The 23,836-nt window shown below is 40.4% G+C and overlaps 2 protein-coding genes across 3 annotated transcripts in view; one reads left to right on the forward strand and one right to left on the reverse strand.

The window, feature by feature from the left end:
• The window catches only part of SLC12A4 (solute carrier family 12 member 4), a 1,264,335-nt gene that overhangs the window by 473,460 nt on the left and 767,039 nt on the right, over positions 1–23,836 (reverse strand). The window lies entirely within an intron of this gene.
• The window catches only part of EDC4 (enhancer of mRNA decapping 4), a 257,782-nt gene that overhangs the window by 204,772 nt on the left and 29,174 nt on the right, over positions 1–23,836 (forward strand). The window contains exons 21-24 of the mRNA XM_075187439.1: positions 273–453; positions 1,456–1,611; positions 13,159–13,274; positions 23,143–23,308. Coding sequence (XP_075043540.1) covers positions 273–453; positions 1,456–1,611; positions 13,159–13,274; positions 23,143–23,308 — 619 coding nt within the window. The remainder of the gene's footprint in view (positions 1–272; positions 454–1,455; positions 1,612–13,158; positions 13,275–23,142; positions 23,309–23,836) is intronic.

A 23,836-nucleotide genomic window follows, 5' to 3' on the forward strand; every position in this document is an offset into this window, starting at 1 on the left:
CATTAACTCAAAGAAAGAGATACCATTCAATTTAAACAAGTTGAACTAGCTATAACAAACAAAAATGACAATAAAGCAAGGGCCTCGGGTGACGGCTCAGAGTGCTGTGTGTTGCCTTACGACTGCCTTTTGCCCATCACTGACTTTTCTGAATTAATTCAGTACTGAACGTTATAGGACATTTATATTTGAATCTGAAAAAAAAAATTGTATTTTAAAGTTACATTTTAAACCATAAGACATTTTTAAGGTGTTCTGTTTAATCTATACAGGCAAGTTTTGAGCAGCATGGGGAATTGATGGCTCTCCTGTACAGTCAACAAAAGGAGCTTTCAGAGCTTCGGCAAAACCAGTTGGAGCTCATGCAAAGACTAACTGATCATTTGGATGCAGCTCAAAGCTCCATCATGGGCCATGTGGAGCGTGTGATTGATACTCAGCAGGAACAGGAACGTATCTTTTAATGAGCGGGTGTCTTGTTAATGACTTAGCAGCTAGTGCAAATGTGGCCTAAATATGCTTTTTCATGAGTTCAGTTTATCAAGTACCTGTAGCTTTCATTGTATTATTATATGGTTGTGTTGTCACAAGTCTCATCAATACTACTATAAGCACTATGACAGTTTTTTTAAAATCTTTGTTGACTTAGTGGTGTCACAACTATATATTTGTTGCTCTCTCACATGCCTAAGAACCAACTTTAAATGTGTTTCACATGTGTTCATACAGTGGGTATTCTGCCGTGTGCATACAGTGGGTATTCTGCTGTGTGCATACAGTGGGTATTCTGCCGTGTGCTTGTTCATCTTCACTCATAAATTTTTAATCAGGGAAGACACCACTCTCTATATCCTAACAACTATTAGCGCCTCCTCTCGGGTTCATGTAAACTGACAAATGTTTTACACATCACACTTCTTTAACACCTTTTCTTTCACCAATTTAAACCAGATTAAAAAAAATATTAAATTGATATGCTACATCATAATTATTAATTTTTTAATATAAATATAACTATTTTCTTTCTCAAGAAACTACTATGTGGGTGTTATACGAAATAACGTACATCTTAGTTTAAAATGTAAGAATATTAGAGCTTGGTGTTTTGATATCAGGTACAAGCACAAGTCCACAGGTGAATACAGTACAATGTAAGTGTTCTATGATGTTTACAACCACCTTTCTTTGGTTTTACGAATGTATTAGATGGGGACTTTCTACTATATTAAACAGCCCTCATACTCATCAGAAAATATCTATGTAATACATTAATATAGTGGGCACATTTTTTTTTACAGGGGAGTTTTATTTAGCCCTTTATGCAGTATAACACACTCAAAATCGCTGGAAATTGCAAGCTTGATCTCAGTTAATTTTGTTTCTGAAATGCAAATCGCATTTGGATTTATTTTTCAGAATGTCTTGAAAAACAACCCTTAACCTATTCTATCACAGAAAGGAGATTGGACCGGATCCTAAGTGATGGGCAGCAGAGAAATACAGGGATGCAGGAATACCTTTCACAGCAGCTCTCGCATTCGCTTTCTGGGTCACTCTTCAACAGGCTTGATAAAACAATACGAGAAGAGATTAAAAAGACTGTTCCTCAGTGTAAGTCAATGTAGAATATTTTTTAACTTATTACATGGAACACCCATTATAAAAAAAAATGTAGTAGACCTAAATGTTAAAGCATTGAAATCACACATAATTATTATTGTATGAGAGACATGTTGAACTGAACTTTCAGTTTTCCCTGTAATGTTTCTTTAATTTAGACTTTTTCCCTTTTAAGTATGCTTAAGTCTCACGTTTAAAAAAAAATGTACGGTATGTGTGTATATATATATATATATGTGTGTGTGTGTATATGTATGTGTTTGTAGATGTGTATGTGTGTGTGTAGGTGTGTGTGTGTGTGTGTGTGTGTGTATATATATATATATATATATATATATATAAAAGTTAACCCGTGCATGATACTCATGCATTCTAGTCAAATCAAGCTACTTAAGGTGTTAAAAAGGTTCTTGTCATGCATTTGGGCCTAGCCCAGGCCTCCTCAGGGGAAGAGCGTTACTTCCCGACGCAAGCGCCCTTTTTTAACGTGGTTTTGTCCACATGTCACCACCTCATAATTTTTCTCCATCACCTCATCCTTCATCTTCATCGCCACATCCTTCATCAAGCTACTTAAGGTGTTAAAAACTCCCCACTGTCACCCGCGGCAACCACCAACCACTCCCAACTGTCACTTCTCCTTCAAGAAATATATAGGTCAGTGTATAACTCTGCCCAGCAGGTGGCGCTGCAGCTTGGTTTTTTTTTTTCACACGCCACTAGGCATTTATATGGATATATATATATATATATATATATATATATATATATATATATATATATATATATATATATATATATATGTATGTATATATATATATATATGTATGTGTGTGTGTGTGTGTGTGTGTATATATATATATATATATATATATATATATATATATATATATATATATATATATATATATATATATGTTAACCTGTGCATGATACTCATGCATTCTAGTCAAATCAAGCTACTTAAGGTGTTAAAAAGGTTCTTGTCATGCATTTGGGCCTAGCCCAGGCCTCCTCAGGGGAAGAGCGTTATTTCCCGATGCAAGCGCCCTTTTTAATGTGTGTTCATGAGGTAAAATTACCTCGCGAAAATGAGTTTGACCCCTCAACTTGTAAATTTAGCCTTTACTACCCCTCCCACGGGGTAAGGGGGGATGATGGAAGTTAACTGACTTCACTATTCTAATTTTTTTGTCAAATAATGTCAGTATACCAAATTTCAGGTCAATTGGATGAGTCCTTTCTGAGAAAATAGTTTTTTACACACACACACTAACACACGGCTTTTACTTTTATATATTAGACAAGTTAACCCGTGCATGATACTCATGCATTCTAGTCAAATCGAGCTACTTAAGGTGTTAAAAAGGTTCTAGTCATGCATTTGGGCCATAGCCCAGGCCTCCTCAGGGGAAGAGCGTTACTTCCCGACGTAAGCGCCCTTTTTTAACGTGGTTTTGTCCACATGTCACCACCTCATCATTCTTCTCCATCACTTCATCCTACATTTTCATCGCCACATCTATCCAGATGTCTATCCAGACACAGGGATCTCTCTCAGCGGTCCTGAGTATCACACTCCTCTCGCTCTGGCAACCACCAACCACTCCCAACTGTCACTTCTCCTTCAAGAAATATATATATATTTTTTTTAATCTTTATAAACACTTTTAACAATTTAACAAATTAAATTAACAAATTAAAAACATCTTAGTATACCAAATTTCAGCCCTTTCTGAATTTTTTTTTCCACACACACTAAGAATTTAGTAGGTCAGTGTATAACTCCGCCCAGCAGGTGGCGCTGCAGCTTGGTTTTATTTTTTCCACACACACACAGACAGACTAACACACACCACTAGGCTTTTATATTATAGATTATACATATATATAAACATATATATATATATATATATATATATATATATATATATATATATAAAGGAGAGAGGCAGCAGTCCCTGACAGTTACAAGGATACTGGTGAGGTGGTTTTATTATACCTTGTATCTTGTCTATGCCAGACTGTAGTGTTATGTGTTTCACGTTATTATTTAGAGCTGTTTATTGCTGTTTTGTGCCACCATTTTGTTAAATAAACTTATTTGTGTTATTTCGGATATTTGCCTGGGTGATGTTGAACCTTGGATAGGCTGTGCGGCCCAGAAGGTTACGCTAAACCCAGTGTCCTCACATTTGCCATTTGTCGCTGTCGCCAGTGGTAGGAGCCTGTCTTCTCTTGTTCAGAGATCGGTGGTTTCAGTCTACCACCGATGGATTCACACAATCCATTGATTATTTTATATTTCACTGAACTATCAGTCAATAAAAGTTACGTTTTAAATGGTTCCAATTTTTCCTGTAGATAGATCTGAGAGTGAGTGCACCTAATCTTGTCCTTCTTTTTTGCTAATTATCAATACCTAGTTAATAGCAGTGTGCCACCTATACAATAATAAGTGAACCTAATATAGCTAAATCCACTCTCCGTCACTTGTGCGACAGATATAGGTCATCCCTCTCCCCTCTTCTGTGTTTCCCCCCCCCCTTTTTTCCTTATTCCTTTAGTCAAATTATATCATAGTTGATTTAATTCAATTCTCTTTGTCAGCACAGTGGTATTTATTTATAAAAAAATATTTTGAAATATTTTTATATTACATTTGGAGAATAAGAGACTGGAACAATCTTTTTATTTTCAGTTTTCTTAAAGATGACTTCTTTGAATATCATAGAGGATCTGAGTTTAAGACAAGATAAATGGGGGACGAATGTGGAGTATTTATTTAGTGAATCCCAATTAAGAGAAACGGAAAGCTAACAGTGGCCAGAGAATCTATTTGAGTTAAAACATCTCTTGATAAAAGAAACTAAGACCTTTTGGAACAAAATTACTTTTGACAATTATTTGAAACAAAATTGGTCCCAAGGGAACTCGGACCGAAATTATTTCCTGCCTATGAGCTTGCTAATGATACATTGAGAAAAGAGTGGGAACAGACCCTATTAAAAGAGCTCACAAGATCTGATAAAGATTTTGACCAAACATGATCAAATCAGATTGGAACAATACACTGTCGAAAGATTGGGAGATAAACTTAGGGAGTTTGAGAATCTGAAAAAATTCCAGAAAACCTACGTTAAATATAAGAGAAAGATTCAAGAAATTAAACAAGTCATTAAAGATACAGAAATTTGCATGAGATAAATATGATTTTGAGCACAATATTGTTTTCAAATGGAATCCGTGGAAAGGAAGAACTAAAACTCATACTTATCAGTCAGGGTATACTACATCTGAAGTAGAGACATCTGACGGGGAAACATATGATAGCTCAAATGAACGACCAAATTCAATATCTTCAAGAAGGCATTTTTTAGGAGGGAATTTGAGATCACTCGAATCAGACAGGGATACAAGAAAACTAAACATGGGGGGGCCGAAACATAAGAAAAAGAGAGAGAAGGGACTGGGATATGTCCGCTCAAGCCCAACACAGGAAACGCCGTTATTAGAGGAACAAGATAATGCCCTGAGGGTTATAAATTTATCCACCAAAGTAATGACACAGACTTCTAGAAAGAATAGATATTTCTGTTTATTATTTTCCCCTTCAATAAATATGAATCGGTTTGTTATTGAAAAAGATTTACACCTGTTTGGGAGGAAATTATTACTGAAAAAGATCTTTAGAACAAGACAAGAGACTAACCAAGATACAAATATTACTATAGGATTGACGCAACTAGATGTCCATGATACACAAGATCAACAAATGCTAGAACTTCTTGAAGAATTACAAGATGAATCGGAAGATCAAAGAATTGATCTTGAGACTAATCCACGGCTAAAAAAGAAATCAACATTTACTCCTACCTCATCAATATGTCCTGAAATCCAAATCTGCATTGATCTTGTCTCTAAAGAGTTAAATAGGCTGATGAAATATTCGAGACATACTCATAATGTCACAAGGGAAGAAAGACAGGCAATAATGGAGATTAGTAAATGGACTGACATAATAATCAAGCCCTCCGACAATGGAGGAAATGTGGTCCTCGGGCCAATAAAAGATTATGCAGCAGAAGTCTATAGATAACTGAATGATACAAAATGCTATCTGAAATTACCTTCAAACCCTACAGTATCCTTTCTATCAATATATCAAAATTTGATTAAAGAGGCCTATGAAGAAGGTATCATAAATAAAATCAATTGTGACTTCCTGTGGGTTGATAATCCAAAAGTAGCCACGTTTTACATACTTCCCAAGATTCATAAAAACGATAAAAAACCTCCAGGCCGACCTATAGTCTCAGGTCAAGACAATCTCACGGAAAAAGCGAGTATCTATGTGGATACCCACCTGAGAGAATTTGTATCTTCTCTGCCCTCCTATGTACGCGATACGTCAGATGTACTTACTAAAATACAGAACATAACCCTACATGATAATACCTGGCTATGTACATGCGATGTTGAGGCCTTATACACGAGCATTGAAAACAATAAAGGCCTCATGGCTGCTAAACATTTCCTAGAAACTAAGGTAAGGAGCAATCACAATAAATTTGTACTATGATTGTTAGAATTCGTTCTAACAAGGAATTTTTTCACATTTGATGATAAATTCTTCTTAAAGGTTAGGGGCACAGCTATGAGGACAACGTGTGCCCCAACCTATGCCACTCTCTATATGGGGTGGTGGGAGAGTGAGTTTGTGTTCACTGGAGAAAATGAGAATTACACCCAGCATATTGTAATATGGCTACGCTTTATCGATGATATATTTTTCATCTGGGAAGGTGACAGGGAAATCTTGGTAGAATTTATAAATCATCTGAATAAAAGCCAATTGAATCTCAAACTTATGATATTGATCCGGAAAAGTTACATTTCTAGACTTAACAATCTTTGTGACAGGCCAAAAATAATTATCTACTGATATTTACAGAAAAAAGACTGCGACCAATAGCATTCTTCATGCTTCTAGTTCCCACTTTCCATGCACAATCAGAAATATTCCAAAAAGCGAATTTCTCCACACAAGAAGAAACTGTGGTTATTTAGCTATTTTCGATAAAAGAGCTAATGAACTTCGTAAAAGATTATTAAGAAGAGAATACAGCCATAATTTGATTAAAAAGGCATATAGAGAAACCAGAAATCATAGTTGATGAGGTTGAAAAAAGACACCAGTCAAGGGATTCTTGATATTTCCACAACAATGACCAAAATCTGAGGATACCACCATCAGATTTATTAGCACCTTCAATAACCAATGGCAGGAAATTCAGACTATTTTACAAAATCATAGCCACATTCTGAAATTAGATCCTGACCTTGAGGAAATAATAGGTGATCGGATATTTACAACTTGGTGAAGGTCAAAAAATCTACATGATTTATTCGTACATAGCCATTTCCAGGATAAATCCAAACATCCAATAATTAGAACAACTCTAACAGGATTTTATCCTTGTGGAAAATGTAAAGCCTGTAAGTATACGATAAAAACTAAACAATTTGTGGACAAATTCGACAATCACCACATGACTTTCATCAACTGTAATTCGCAAGGCGTTGTATACTGTTTATCTTGCCCCTGTGAGTTAATATATATCTGCATGACCAGCAGACCCTTGAAACAACATCTACTGGAACACATCGGTAATATCTGAAATGTAAAACAAGATATCAGAAAAATTAAAACTCTAACATCAGTAGCACACCATTTTTCCAAGGTACACAATGGCGATCCCAAATTCTTAACAGCATTTGATATGGAGAAAATTAACCTCAGCATAAAAGGAGGTGATACCAAACAAACACTGCTTAGACAAGAAGCAAAGATGATCTATCTCATGGGCACGATATATCCCAAGGGATTAAATGACAACAATAACTACACAATCTTTCTATGAATTCTTGCTCAGAATTATAATAACCACTCAATAATAAAAATGGTATTTAATACAACATCAGACTGGAGATCACATGAGGGCTACTTATCACTATTATTATATTTCATGTTTTCATAATTTAATAAAGTAATAAGTTTAGATTTTTTAATTATGGCTACTTTATAATCACTGTTACTTTGATATATGCCTTAAATCACCTTTTCTTCCCCCCCCCCCCCCAGTTTTTTGTCCACACTCTTTTGATGGTTCTTTTCACTTTGACACTCTGGTAACTCCTAGTGTCCTTAATATTATTTATTATGGCGTTCGTTCTCCTCTTATTATTTGGTCACTTATTGTTAGAACACTAGCTTATTATTAATTGATCCACTTTTATATTATAATTATCGTCACCAGTCCTCAGAATTTGTTTGGCTATTTTTAAGTCTTAAGATATTATCTTGTACTGATGACACATTTTTTCAATTTTTTGATATTGATCAATGGAAAATAATTAGATTATTTTTGCCCATGTTAAATCTTATTCAGATCGCCATTTCCGTGACATCAAGCCACAAATTTTAATTTTAACCCTATTCTCCCTCTTAAGGTATTTATGATGGTAGCTGCGTATGAATTCTCTGATACAACCATACTTGCCTATTAAAGGTGCATGTGTATAATAACATGGATAACGGTTGCTGTGACTACCATACAAATGGAAAGCTCCACAAAGGATTGAAGGCCTGAATGCTTTTTTTTTTTTTTTTTTTAAATGTCCTGATAAAGCCTATTAATTTCAATAATGAGGAATGTCTATATCTTGGCTCCTTTTCTCTTTTTTCTTTCAAAGCATTCATGATGGCAGTTGCTTATGAACTTTTCTGTATGACCATACTTACCCAGTAATATGCTTGGATATATAATAACATGACCAATGTATGAATCGATCTACATATGCAACATTAAAATGTCATTTAACTAAATATGGAAGGATACGGAGTATATAATTGCTGGCCTAAATAAGAATCAAACATGATCTTTTGCCAACTAGAAAATGAAATCATAATATAACCGCAATCCGTCTGCTTACATAATGGTTGCTATGACTACCATGCACGAATAGGAAGTCTCACAAAGCATTGAGGGTCTGAATGCTCTCCGATTGGTCCAAATGTCCTTACATAATACGTAATAGAATGTGATTGGCTATATACCCTAGACGATACTTGTCTGAGTTAAAGAACACGGATTGACGATACAATCTGCCAATCAATTTACCTTCGTGTAATTGGAGGAACACCTCACATGCTAATTATCGTCGTCTCAGACTGACAGTATTTAAGAACTGTCAGTTCAGTCCTCTACTAGCCACGATTAAGCCTACACAGTGAAATGTGCGGCGGCGTTTCGCTGGATTAGCCAGAATTTATTGATGAATGCCAATTATACCATACAGCTCCGAGTAGATCCCAAGCTAGATGGAGCTTATGCTAGGCAGTTAGCAAGACACTATTAGTTTTAAGAACGGTATAATCCATAGACATAAACTTGCTTATTCATCTGCAGGGTATCGGGGGATATTAAATTTATCTTAATCCTTTACCAGAGGTAGTTTGGAAACCATATTATAGATCAATTTATTCTATCCTGGTACATAGCATACTGGTTCTATTTACCTTAAAAATAAAATAAATCTGTGCTCTAGGCGCATCCAGCGAATTTTAACAGCACACATTGTTTTAAGATTCACACAATCCATTGATTATTTTATATTTCACTGAACTATCAGTCAATAAAAGTTACGTTTTAAATGGTTCCAATTTTTCCTGTAGATAGATCTGAGAGTGAGTGCACCTAATCTTGTCCTTCTTTTTTGCTAATTATCAATAGCTATTGTATAGGTGGCACCCCACTATTAACTAACAAGTGAACCTAATATAGCTAGATCAGGGATTCCACTCTCCGTCACTTGTGCGACAGTGTTAGGTCATTCCTCTCCCCTTCTCTGTTTCCCCCCATTTTTTCCTTATTCCTTGGGCCAGGTATTCCGCTTGTCTCCGCCGACGCGTCAGTCGCTTCTTTGTTTGTTACACAAACAGAATCTCGCCAGGGGATGCAAATTCTCAATTTGGACTTAGAACGAATCCATGCTTCTAATCAATGTCTTGGAACTGCGAGCAGTGTTTCATGCTCTTATGACCGCACAACACTTGCTGCAGATAAGGTCAGTGAAGATTCAGTCAGACAATGCCACAGCAGTGGCATTCCTCAATAATCCGGGTGGTACCAAGAGTCCCTTGGCCATGCGGGAAACACATAAGATATTTCAGTGGGCCGAGGTTCACCTTCCAGAGCTCATGGCAATCTTTATTCTCGGAATAGAGAATTGGCAAGCAGACTTTCTAAGAAGGCAGACTCTGCATCCGGGCGAATGGTCCCTCCATCCAGAGGTGTTTCGTCAGTTGGTGGAACGGTGGGGTCAGCCGGATGTCAACATGATGTCATCTCTGTTGAACCACTTAGTGTACCTTTTTCCACCGGTAGCCATGCTCCCAATGGTGTTAAAAAAGGTAAAGAGAGAGGGTGTTCCAGTTCTTCTAGTAGCGCCGGATTGGCCGCGGAGGGCCTGGTACACCGACGTGCTCTCCATGGCAGGAGCTCTGACGTGGCAGTTACCTATTAACTCAAGGTCCCTTTTGTCATCTAGATTTACAACATCTGGCTTTAACGGTGTGGCTGTTGAAGCCATGATCCTAAGAGCTAAAGGTTTTTCCGAACGTGTGGTGCAAACCATGCTTCGTGCTCAGAAACCAGCCTCTGAAAAAATCTATTATAGAGTCTGGAAAACATATATTGACCAGTGTGAAAAGAAGGGATATCCTACTTCTTCTTTTCGTTTGGCCAGGTTACTTAGGTTCTTGCAGGACGAATTGGTTGCAGGTTTGCGTCTTAGTTCTTTAAAAAGGTCATGTGTCGGCTCTTTCATAGAGAACTTGCTGTCATACCTGATGTGCAAACTTTCATTCAGGGCATTCTCCATGTACAACCTCCATATATTCCTCCGGTACCTCCATGGGATTTGATTTTGGTGTCGAATGCTTTACAGCATCCACCTTTTGAACCTTTGAATAGAGTGGAATTCAAATTTCTAACCTGGAAAACGGGTTTCCTTTTGGCCATTTCTACGGCACACAGAGTTTCAAAGCTTACTGCTTTATCTTGCAAGTCTCCTCTTCTGGTTTTTCATAAAGACAGGGCAGTTCTTTGAACCAAGCCCTCTTTCCTTCCTAAGGTTGTGTCTAAATGTCATCTAAATCTGGACATTGTCATTCCTGCCCTGACTGATTCCTCGTCTTCAGATAAGGATAATTCTGTTCGTTATCTCAATGTTGTCCGAGACTTGCGCATTTATGTGAAAATGTCTCAGAAGCTGCGCAGAACTGAGGATCTTTTGATTCTCTATGATGCTCACAATAGTGCTTATAGTGGGGCTGGGGAACCTGTCCCAGATAATCTCCGGGCGCACTCTACAAGGTCTGGAAGTGCTTCCTGGGCAGCCCTCCATGGTGCCTACGGTGAACAGCTGTGTAAAGTGGCCACGTGGCCGTGTGTACACACATTCACTAAGTTTTACAAGTTTAATGTGTTTGCATCCAAGGATGCAAGCTTTGGAAGAAAGGTGCTTTGTGCCGCTTCTTCTGAGCGTTCCCTCCAATGAGGCAGCTTTGGGATGTCCCCGGTGTCCCCCAAAGAAAGACAGAGAAAATTGGATTTTTAGACTTATGTAAAATCTGTTTCTCTTAGTCCATAGGATGGGCACCCGGTGTCCCCCATTCTCCTACTGTTTGACATTTTTTGTTGTTGTTAAGAGAATGTTGTTTTGTTAAGTTTATTCTCTCCTTTTTTTCTCTCGATCTCCGCTTTGTGTGGGCTTGGTTAAACATAAACTGAGGCTGAGACAGGAGGTAGGGTATAAAGGGGGAGGAGCTAGGGCTTAGTTAAACAGTAGTTTGAAGTGCCAGTTTGCTCTGTCCCTACACTATACCCCGATGTCCCCCAATGGACTAAGAGAAACAAATTTTACATAAGTATAAAATTCTAATTTTTTGTGTGTTGTGATGTGGGGAAGTGGCTTGTTTGGGTTTTATACCTTTCTTTGGGAATGTGTATTCTGGACTGTCTAAAGAGAGGCCCCATGCTAATTAGATCTTTTGATGTGTGAAGGTCAAAAATTGAAGGCAGGAACTTTTAATTAAGACTGGCTCCTAGATTCTCTGCATCTGAAAACCAGATGCAAGACATCACAGCATCTCTAGAATTTCATAGATAGGTGTTAATATTGTTGGCTTTGCAATGCATGTAAATCCATGTTTGTGTAAACACATTGGATCCTGATTCAAAAAAATAGCCTGTGTCCAAATCCGTATAAAAAGCACTGTCTTGTACACTGAGATGTTCTTCTTGTTTCATCTGACATGATCACTGGTACCTTCAGCCAGTGTGAGAGCAAATAAATATCACTTGCTTCAAAGACCTGCTTGAAACCATCTTCAGTATTGCTGTATTCCTGTGACCTGCAGATTAGACCCTAAATCTAATCCGTTCTCCGGCTGTTTCTGAGGTTGGACTTAGCTTTTCCGGTACCACCGCTCTGCCTGCTACCCTGCAGCTCTGTTCAGTGTGATAGGCCGGGGGGATCCATCCACAGCAACCCTAAACCATAGTAAAAGATCCAGAGTACCAGCCCAGGTACACCAGTAACGGGGTACACTTGCAGCATCAGTTACCCAGAAGAAACCCGGTACTGGATGCCGGTCCAGTGGTGACAGCATTTGTAAGCCCCTCCTACTGCGGCAAGAGGGCGCATTTGGAATAACGAAAGGAAACAGTGGCAAAGTAAGCGCAGCCGGTTCCCAGCAGCAACAGACAGGGTGGCATAGCCAGTCCATCCTGTCAGTTATATTTTATGGTAAAAAAGAGGTGGAGCAACTTAATAAGAGGAAGCTGCATTTTGCTTTTATTTTATTTAAACAAAAACGTCAGTCTTCCTACCCATTCCCTAATTAGTAAAATCTTACAGGGCCCCTTCTTTGATTGATGCATTTCCAAAAATACCTCCAATGCAGATGGTATATGCTGCCAGCACACCTGTCTTTTGGAAGTATCAGGAAACATCCTGCTTCCACAGCCTGTTTCACTGGACAAAAGCGGCCATCTTTCACAGAACAAGTGAATTTTGTCTTTTCATACTGCTGAAAAATATGAATTGTTTTTGGTGGGGGAGAGCATACATTGCGTGCCCATCACCCACTGTTTGCGTTTGCAATTTCTTGATGCTAATAGCTGCTTTTTCCAGTAATTTTTAAACTGCTGTCAGTTGATGGCTTTGCATTTGATCCAGACCTCTATATGCAATTCCCGTCACTCTGAAGATGGATTCTTTACATTCAGTTTTACGTGAATTAAAGTTTCTGTGTAGGCAGCAAAACAGGTTGAACCCACAAAAATTTATTTCATTTTAAATTGTGACTTATTTTCAATATGTATTGTATTTTTATTCATTTATCATAATTGAAATAAAATTCGGTGTACAATATTGTTGAGCTGATCTTTTTTGTCCTTTGTATTAAAGGCATCACTAAGAGTCTGGAGCCAGTCACCGGGCATCTTAGCAGCACAATTACTGCAAAGCTAACGTCTGTGGAGGGAACTCTAAAGGAGAATGTTGCCAAGATGATTAAATCAAAGGTGAATCTTGCTATTTTACATATAGGTTAAAAACACATATAGCATCAGCAGACACAAAGTTATGAACATTTTATTTATATTCTGTTATGTAGGCAGTCATGGCTGCTTTTTGTCCATTTGTAAAACATTCTTGTATGTTTATTTCTTGTTCTCTATATATCTCAAGGCTTGAAATTAGTTTTAAAACCATTTCAATCATTACAGGTCAGAGACATAATGTTTGTGCATCAAATATTCTCTGACTGATCATTGTCAATGTAATCCATGTCCTGAAAGTTGGCTCTTGTATGAGATTAACAAATCTGCTTTTACAATATTCATACATGTCTTACTAACCTGACCTGTATATTACATATTATCTATAATGAAAAAATGCAGAAAATCCTCCTCCTTTGTGTACTGTATATGCAGTCTGAACTAAATTGTTTTTGTGTGCATAGTGTGATAAATTGTGTAATCCATATGGATTTTGCTATTAGCATTGTTTCTCATCATGTATCATAGAAATTCACTGGATTGTCTGTGTGCAGGTTAAAATGTTTGCATAGTGAATATACTCCAGTGAACATCCAACATTCACTCAGATTTTCATGAAACATGGTACACTTGATACATTTTACACGGGTTCGTAAATATGTAGTAGTATCTTATCTAGGCCTCATAGTTTCTGAGATATAGAAGGTCAAAGGTATGTAAAATTATATTACTTTGAAATGTTTTTCCTTTCAGTCACAATATGGGGATTGCAGGAACAAAGGTTTTATCAATCTTGCCACAATCAAGAATGTTTTGAGACTTAAACATGCTTGTGTTCGATAAGCATCATCAACCTGAGGCAGAGAAGTTAACATGTCCTTTTTTTTTTTTTTTTTTTATTGATCCTGAAAGTATAATTTAAAAGGCTATGAAAGAAAAATAATGCGATTTTGATTGCCTGTATGAGTTTTTGGTGTTTAATTAAAATGTTATCTTTAAAAATGAAAAATAATTAGTTAGAATTTTGCACACCAGGGGGTAAATGTATCAAGCTGAGAGTTTTCCGTCGGGTTTGAAAAACCAATCCGATTCTAGCTATCATTTATGTGTAGTACATTCTACAAAATGATAGCTAAAATCTGATTGATTGATATAGGCAACATCTTCACTTTTCAAACCCGCCGGAAAATTCTCAGCTTGATACATTTACCCCCAGGTGTCTCCCTTTTGGAATTTTAAATATCACCATTAAATTCCCTGGGCAGTTTATCGGTATAATGTCTGCCCTATAGTGTTTAGTGGCCAGGTACCTGAGTTTTGGAGTTGCGGCTTCAGATCGCTTAAAGTGGCAACTTCAGTGTCTGACTGGAACATGAAGGGCCACCAGGGAAGCCAATGATTCGGGCCCACCTAATACCATTTTGCGGTGTAAGGGGAGTGAGGGGGCTGGTGCACTTGAGACAGGGGATTATCATTTTAGACAAATACACAGGCAAAACTGTGTGCAACTGCGTTAAACACACAATAGGTACATACATACATACACAATTATTATTTTTTTTAAATCAAACTATTTTATTGCATTTTTTTTCTTATTTTCTTTAACAAAAAAAAGCCGATAAGATTAGGCTATAATAACCAAACTAAGCCCACGCAGGGGCACAAGCAGTGTCGAAAGATTATTTAAACATAATCAAAATGCATTATACTTCAGGAAATAAAGACAATCCGTACGAACTGCCTAAAATACAACAGCAATGAGGCAATTGGCAGTAATAGTGACAAAAATACAAAAAACATTGATATTAATAGTGATAACAGAGGGGTGCCTGCCCCAAACACAGCATTAGGAGGAAAGCTCCACCTCCCTCAATCCTTCTGTAACATAGGGGGACGTTCTCCATCTATACCAGATCTTTTCATATTTATCAACTAGGTTCCTACTGGTATACATAAATATCTCACGGCCTACTGTGTCATTAACAATATCAATCCAATTTCTCAAAGCCGGGCCCTCTGGAGCCATCCACTTTCTAGCGATGACCACCTTTGCCAGCATAACTATAGAATTCATGAGCAGTCTAATAAGTTTATGGATGTTCTTGTCCAAGCCCGATCCAAATATACATAGTCCTGCTGTAATGGCAGACACTCCCACCTCCAGTGGATTTATAGAAACCCCCACCTCTCTCCAAAAGTAGGAATCCAATGGGCACTTCCAGAGCATATGCCAAAAGTCCCCCCTCTTACTCCCCCATTTAAGACACAGAGCCAACTGACCCCCGCTAAATTTAGAGAGCCGGAGAGGGGTAAAATACACTCTATGCAAAAGGAAAACCTAGACCTGAGGAAACTTAACAGAAGCAATGACCCGATTCTGACTGCACAACATAATATTATTATTATTAATATTATTATCATTCATTTGTTAGGCGCCACAAGATTTCCGCAGCGCCGTACACAGTACAAACAGTAGACTATACAGGGTGAAACAGTACAGAATAATAAACAAAAATACCAGTACTTCAGAAACTCCGGGCAGGCTGATGCAATAAGCACAGAGCAGAAGAACAGGTGAGGAGACAGGGGGGCTCAAGTGAGCTTACATCCTAAGGGAGGGTAGACCGAACAGGCACAAGGGGAGCCAGAAGAGAGAAGGAAGAGCAAGTGGAGGAGGTGAGGTGGTTAAGTAGATGGTTGGTAGGCTTTGTGAAAGAGGTGAGTTTTCAGTGCACGTTTGAAGGAGCACAAAGTAGGAGAGAGACGGATGGAACGAGGGAGGTCATTCCAGTGAAGGGGGGCTGCACGGGAAAAGTCTTGGATTCTGGAGTGGGAAGAGGTGATAAGAGAGGAGGAGAGGCTGCGATCATTGGCTAAGCGCAGGGAGCGGGTCGAGTGTGAATGGAGAGGAGGTTAGAGATGTAGGGGGCAGTAGAGTGGGAGAGAGCCTTGTAAGTGGTGGAGAGGAGTTTGAAAAGGATTCTATAGGGGAAGGGAAGCCAGTATAAGGCGAGGCAGAGGAGGAGTGGCGTGAGAGGAAGATGAGTCTTGCGGCCGCGTTGAGTACAGAGTGGAGGGGGGAGAGATGGGAGTGGGGGAGGCCAGTGAGGAGGAGGTTGCCCCCTACATCTCCACCCTCCTTTCTATTCATGCTCCATCCCGCCCTCTCCATTCTGCCAATGACCGTCGCCTCTCTTCCCCCCTGATCACCTCCTCCCACGCGCGTATACAAGACTTCGACCGCGCTGCCCCCCTCCACTGGAACAAGCTCCCTCCATCAGAACTTCTCCTAATCTGTCCAGTTTCAAACGGGCTTTAAAAACCCACCTTTCTCTTAAAGCCTTCCAGTCTCCCACTTAAATTCCTACCTTTTCTTCTGCCTCTTCCCCTCTTTCCCCTTCCCTTATCCTTATCCTCCGTTCCTCCATCTCTCCCCCGTGTCTCTCTGTCTACCCCATCCCTTAGATTGTACGCTCCTTTGAGCAGGGTCATCTCTCCTCCTGTCTTCACCACTTTTAACTCTGTTCTCCAGCTACCTAGCCCTCCTCCTTGAGGACCCCCTTCCCCCCCGTCCCCTCTCGCTCCCTCCTCTCCCCTCTGGGGGTCTCCCTGTCATCCGTGCCTTCCCTCTTGGACTCCGTCATAGGCGGACCTTCCCCTCTCCCTTCCACCGCCCTTCTAGCTGTGCTTTGAGCTCACTGAGTTACTGTGCTTATTGTTTACTGTACTGTGCTGTCTCACCTCGTATTGTAATTTCGTTTGTCCCTGTACGTCGCTATGGACACCTAGTAGTGCCCTATAAATAAAAATTAATAATAATAAATAATCCAGGCGAGAGATGTGTGTGGATGATGGTTTTGGTGGCATCCTGAAAGAGGAAGGGACAGATGCGGGCGATGTTGCGCAGTTGGAAGCGACAGCACTGGGCAAGGGAATGAATGTGGGGGGCAAAAGAGAGAGCGGAGTCGAGGGTGACACCCAGGCATCGGAGCTGGGTGACAGAGGAGATGGTGGTGTTGTTGACAACAATAGAGAGGTCATGTTGGGATGGGAGTCTGGGTGGAGGAAAGACAATGAGTTCCGTTTTGGAGATATTGATTTTAAGAAAACGCGTGGACATCCAGGAGGAGATGGCGGAGAGGCAGTCAGATACCCGATAGATGAGGGTGGAAGAAAGATCAGGAGAAGTGATGTAGAGTTGAATGTCGTCAGCATAAAGGTGATACTGAAGACCAAAGGAGGACATGAGAGCACCAAGTGAGGAAGTATAGAGCGAGAAGAGTAAAGGGCAGAGAACTGAGACCTGCGGGCTCTGGGGGAGGAGGAATATCCAGATGTAGATACAGAGAAGGAGTGGTTAGCAAGGTATGAGGTGAACCAGGCATTGACAGATCCAGAGAGGCCAAGAGAGAGAGAAGGGTTTGCAGCAGGAGGGGGTGGTCCACTGTGTCAATGGCTGCGGAGAGGTCAAGGAGGATAAGTAGGGAGAAGTGACCCTTGGACTTGGCCGATAGGAGGTCATTAGTAACCTTGGCCAGGGCAGTTTCGGTGGAGTGGAGGGGACGGTAGCCGGATTGGCGAGGGTCAAAGAGGGAATAGTCCGAGAGGTGTCTGGCGAGGCAGTTGCAGACAAACCGCTCAAGTAATTTGGAGGCATAGGGGAGTAGTGAGACAGGGCGATAATTAGCAAGAGAGGTGGGGTCGAGATTGGGTTTTTTGAGGATAGGAGAGATTAGAGCATGTTTCAAAGAGAAGGGGACTAAACCAGAGGATCTAGCCAAGTATGCCAAAAACCTACGCCATTTATCCGCCTCAAAATATTGGGTATGTCTAGCAAATAACAACTTACACCTTGATTTGTCTAGTAAATGGTCTGACCCCTCTCGCTGAACCGCTAACCAAGTCTGTCTGTCAGATGCCATTGGAGAAGAAAGATACACCTCCTCCAACCTTAAAACCTCCTTCTGCTCTACGGGAGGTTTCTGTCCTCCCCGAGCTCGCCTTAGGACACCTGTGTTACGGTTTAACAGGTGTACTGCCCCAGTATCACCTCGCAGCCTGGATTCTTTTTAAAAACAATTAATACTTCTAATTAGAAAACCTCTTAGAAAGGCCTTGAATGAATCCCAAATGAGAGGCGGAGCAGCCGTATGCACATTAATACCAAAATAACCCTCCCATTGACTCTAATGTGTCCCCTTCCTTCAATAACGTCAGCCAGAAGGGGTTAAGTCTCCAAAATGCTTGGCATTGAGAGGCATTAAGTTTTAAAATTAATACTAAGAGAGAATGGTCCGAAATCCCTCTCGTAAGTATGCAACATCCGAGACAGCCGGCAGCAGCTTCTTAGAAAAAAGTGCCAAATCAATTCGGGAAAAGGCATAATACGAAGTAGAATAAAGAGAAAAACAAATCTCTGCCTGGTGCCTCAAACGCCACACATCCACCAAGCCCATCTATTCCACCAGATCAGAAAATTTAGACTTTCCAACATGCATAGTATCTCCCGCCACCCTCCACCTGTCAACATTAGGATCCAACACATTATTAAAATCCCCACAGCAAATCACAGGAGTATCAGGAGATAGAGAGACAAAATCAATACATTTTTTTTAAAAACTTCACCACTATAGGGGGGCAGGACATAGACTGCCAATAAATTTATACGAGTAGAATCAAAAGTACCCCTCAAAAAAAACGTATCTACCCAGTGGGTCAGATTCCACCTCTTCCAGAACAAAGTGAACTTTTTTACGTATAAGGAGAGACGTCCCCCTGGAATAGCAAGTGTGAGCAGCATGATAGGCCCATTCAGCCCACGGTTTCTTAAAAGCCAACAGTTTACCGCCCACTCGATGAGTCTCGGTGAGGCATATAACATCCGCTTCATATTTTTTTAAATGAGACATGACCAAAGAACTTTTAATTTTATCATTTAGGCCACTAACATTCCAGGTCAAAAAATTAATTAACCCTCTACTCATCTTTCCAATCGCCATAACACTAGGGAATAATACACATGACACATTTCCACATAGAAAACCACCCCCTTAGACCCAGACAGACAGACAGCCACCAGTCAGCCGCATTGACATATACAAAATCAGTTAACCTCGACATCTGAAAGTATTTGCATGAGAAAACACATTTGACACTGCATTTAACTTTAATTAACCTAACACTCACTACCTTGTCCAAACAACCCCCTCCCCGTATATACACCCCCAACTTAGACATACCTGGATCCCACTACAACTACCCCACATCCCCTCAAACAACCTACACAGCTATTCCCATGTACTTATGGAAACACAAGTATATGCTATAGAAGGAGAGAGAGACAGTGACCCTTTAAGCAAGGGAATCCCCCCAACCCACACAATCACAATATTACTCCTCCAGCACCCCACACCCATCTGTTCAACGAATACAGAGTAGAATATCCGGGAGCATCAGAAATACCGCCTTAGAGTTGACACCTTCATGAATAACCAAATAACTTCTACATTAATCAAAAGCATTTCAACATGTGTAAAGATAAGTCAGAATGATATACACTGAAGGAAATTATCTTAAACATTTAAGCTATCAGAGGCAAACAATAATCAATTGCATCAGTTCAGTCCAGGAAGTCAATACATCACCAGGAGCATCTTCAATCCAGGCAAACACCTAACGGAGCTCTCCTATCCAGCCAGTGAGTTGCCTCTGACGGTGATTCAAAGAAAAAGGTAGTTCCATCCGCAACCTGGCCTGAAAAGCATAGCGTATGTCAATTGCATCTCACGGAGGTGACACTTCACCTGTATGCTCTGCTAAAAAGCTGTAAAAGCTCTGCTTTTTTGTACATCCACCGAGAAATCTGGAAACACAGCCACTGTTTGGTTTTGATACATTAAGGGGCCCTTAATCCGAGCCAGGCGTAGAATCCCGATCTTTATAATGAAGTACTTTAGCAATGAATCTGCGCTGCGGCGCACCAGGAGGGAGCCCTTGAGGCAGAATCCGATGTGCCCTCTCCACCACAAACTGGGCCGTGAACTCCTCTCTGCTGAATGTCTGGATCATCCAGTTCTCCAAGAAGGTTTCAAGAGCATCCGCCTCAGCCTTTTCAGGAAGACACACCAGCCGAACATTACTGCGTCTGAGGCTGCCCTCCATGTCTGATAGTTTCTGTTTAACTGATACCATCTGAGCCTCCAAACCAGCAACTTTCTGAGGTAAAGGAGCTGTAGTGTCCTCAAGAATGGAAATGCGGGCCTCCGTCTCCGCCACACGCTCTCGGATCTTCTGAAAATCCTGTCGCATCAATGACAAGTCAACCTGCACCTCTCCAATTTTGTCAGTTACCTTTTTTTTGCCACAGTCAGCAATGGCTTTCAGGACCTCTTGCAAGGTAGTGGCAGTATCTGCAGGCTGAGCTAAATCCCTGGAAGACTGAGGCACCTGCGGCTCAGATACAGGAGTTCCTCCTGAGGCTATAGAAGAATTGGAACCTGCATATTTATCCAGCCTACTAGCAGCAGTAACATTTGTAGAGTGTTTACCCATAGTAACACCCTTTATATAGATAACAGTAGATGCAATATAGAGTTGTATACAGGTTACTCGTAATGCAGGAGAAGACCAAAGACAAATCACCCAGGCTTCAGCTGAATTTATATCCAGGGTTCAGAAGTCTCAGAGGAATATGGCCTCTACAGTACTGAATCAAATAAAATGTATGTACTGCAGATAACACCTGAACATAAACAACTCAGAGCGGGAGGCCTCTACGCAGGATCCAATGACACACTATGCTCTCTCCACTTCACCAAATAAGGGTTCCTGAACTTTACTAGTAGCAGGCTCCAGCATTCAGCAGATCCAAGGCATCCGCATCTGCAGCAGTAGGGAGCTGTAAACAAGCCTGCTCTCTGAACATACACACCTCCAAGATGGTGCCTACACTGTGGCGGGAATACTTATATGTGGATGTCCCCTTCACTACCAGCCTCCAGATGCCCGTTCTCTTCACCTCAAGTGACCGTCTCAGAAGACAGGTAAGTATATACGCTTCCTGGCACAGAAGTCTCCGACACTGACCCTGCCAGGGATAGGAGTCAGTTCCTCCCGACCGCCACACTACCAATATCGGTACAGCTCTGGACACAGCGACAGCCGTCCTGACACGCCACCACACCTTCAACTTGGACCGGAGAAATCAGGGAGACCTACGGCGCAGAACCGGACAGGTCTGGCATACAAAAGAGCAGTTCAGGATCTTAAAACTGATAATTTAGGTTGGGGAGCTCCGGCGCACACGACCTATTCCATGCTCCACCAGGCGGGGCCCGACCTACATACGCGATTTTAATCAATATTTCACCACTATGTCTGAAAATTTGTTCAAGGTTGCATATGGCAACAGTGTAGTACAGTGTGAAGCCGGACATACTTCCCAACTGTCCTTGTAGTCGGAGCAAATCCTGACTAATCAAGACAGTTACCCAAATTCAGGACTGCCCCACCAGATTCAGGACATTTGGCAGACTGTCCTGCTTTCTGCTACCTGTCTTGTCACTTTCACTACCTGTGGTGCTGGTTTCTTTAGATCAGTTGCTGCTTGTCTGGATCCTTGGCGACCCTATTGGAAAAAAATATGGGTAAATGAAATTTAGAAAACTCCAACCATCCCTGGCATTAAATAAAAATCACCCAGATTTAATAATTAGACCTCTCTCCAGCCCCAACATTAAAATAATAGTACTCACATTTGATAAATAAACCTATTACCCTCCCTCCAAACAGCCCCAGCAATAAATTGATAGCATTTATGTTTAACCATTTCCCACGATCATCCCTGGCTCTTTAGATCAGGCAGACAGGAAGTGAAGTCAGCACTTCCTGTCTGCTGCACAGCACTGTGGGGCCCCATACAGCAACAGGTGTCCTAGCGATTGCCTGCCTGTTGCTGTTCACTGACCATGAATGCTTTAGAGCACACACCCCCTCCCCCCTGTGCATGAAAAAAAAAACCTAAGCTGCTCACTGCTCCATCTCGCCAACAATGGATTCGGTGCTATCAAGCGCCAGGGAGGGCGGACCAGTCCAACGCTGGCCAACTTCTAGTATATTAAGGAAGTATCACTTCTAAGCACATTCAGAAGAGGAGCCGCCTTTGAAACTGAAGTGTGGATGCCTGCTGTTAGATCTCTGCTGTCCGATCAGTGTTGAAATCCTAGGTCAGCTATAGTGAAACCGGGTGTGGGGGGATGAAACATGCAGTGCGTCACTCCCAGGCCGTTGATTTCCAGAGGTGCGATGCTGTAGGCACCCGATAAACGGAACCTCTGAATGCCAAAAAGGGGTCCCTTGACTTCTCTGTCTGATGTCCAGTTAAATGGGCTATTGAGGATTATATTTATGATAACTTTTACTTGAGATTGCAGGTGAAAACAGCTCTCTATGATCCGAGCTGCGGGAAACTGTCTTCTCACCTAGCCACACCCCAATCATCTGGATGTTTTATCTTCTAATGGCTCTTAGTTTGGGAGACATGTCCTCCACCCAACCACTGAATAAGTGCTTGTGGATGTACCATATGTGATTGACCTGTTATTTCTTTAGTTTGTATTTTGTACCCCTCCCTACTATATTCTGTGGCTGCATCCCATTGTACTGTCTGTGACCATTTTTACCCTACCTGTCTCTACCTAAACTACAAAGGAATGTACCCATTTTAATGACTGCCATGGTGTATTTTGAGTAAAAGGAATTAACTGTAATTCAATATTTTTTTTGCTGTCTATATTTTTGGGGATATCTATAAGGGCTGCTTATCAGTTATTTCAAGACCTTGTACAATTGAGTGAAGCTTGGTTTGTGATAAATATGTATCTCTTCTTTTCAGAATATTACTGATGCCATTGGTCGAGCAGTTGCTGATGCCCTTCACTTAACTATTCATACAGCGTACAGAGAAGCTTTCCAGAGCATTGTGCTTCCTGCATTTGAGAAGGGTTGTCAGTCTATGTTCCAGCAGATAAATAGCAGCTTCAAACAAGGCACCCAAGAGTGTAAGACGAGTATATATATTTTATTCTTTGTGCATATGAATTGTGTATGTTAAGTTATGGGAGTAAAAATGTGATCCATAGATGTCCCAACAATCAAATGCTGGCAGCACACACAGCAATCCAGTGATGTGGGATCATTGTAATGAAAAGCCCAAATTCTATAGATCTGATTTAAAGCTATGAAATATGATCACAATTTGAAATTGTATGCGCACACTACTATTTTAGGATTGGGACAAAATAATCACACAAGCACTAATGAATTCAATTGGGAATATTGCCTAGAGCTAGCTGAGAACTGCGTCCCCTGCTATGTGTTAAAGTGCACTCGGTCTGTCAAAAGGTTAATGTGGTGATCCCTCAATTCAACACTTTACAACATATACAGAAAATAGCCTTTGTGCATTCAGATGTACTGTTAAAGGTGTTTAATTTTTAATAATATGAAAAGATGTTAATGGTGTATATACTAACACATTAGGCAGTATAACTCATTATAGTGTACATCATACTCTTTCAATAATTTAC

The sequence above is a fragment of the Mixophyes fleayi genome, chromosome 10 (assembly GCF_038048845.1).
Source record: "Mixophyes fleayi isolate aMixFle1 chromosome 10, aMixFle1.hap1, whole genome shotgun sequence".
Lineage (NCBI taxonomy): Eukaryota > Metazoa > Chordata > Amphibia > Anura > Limnodynastidae > Mixophyes > Mixophyes fleayi.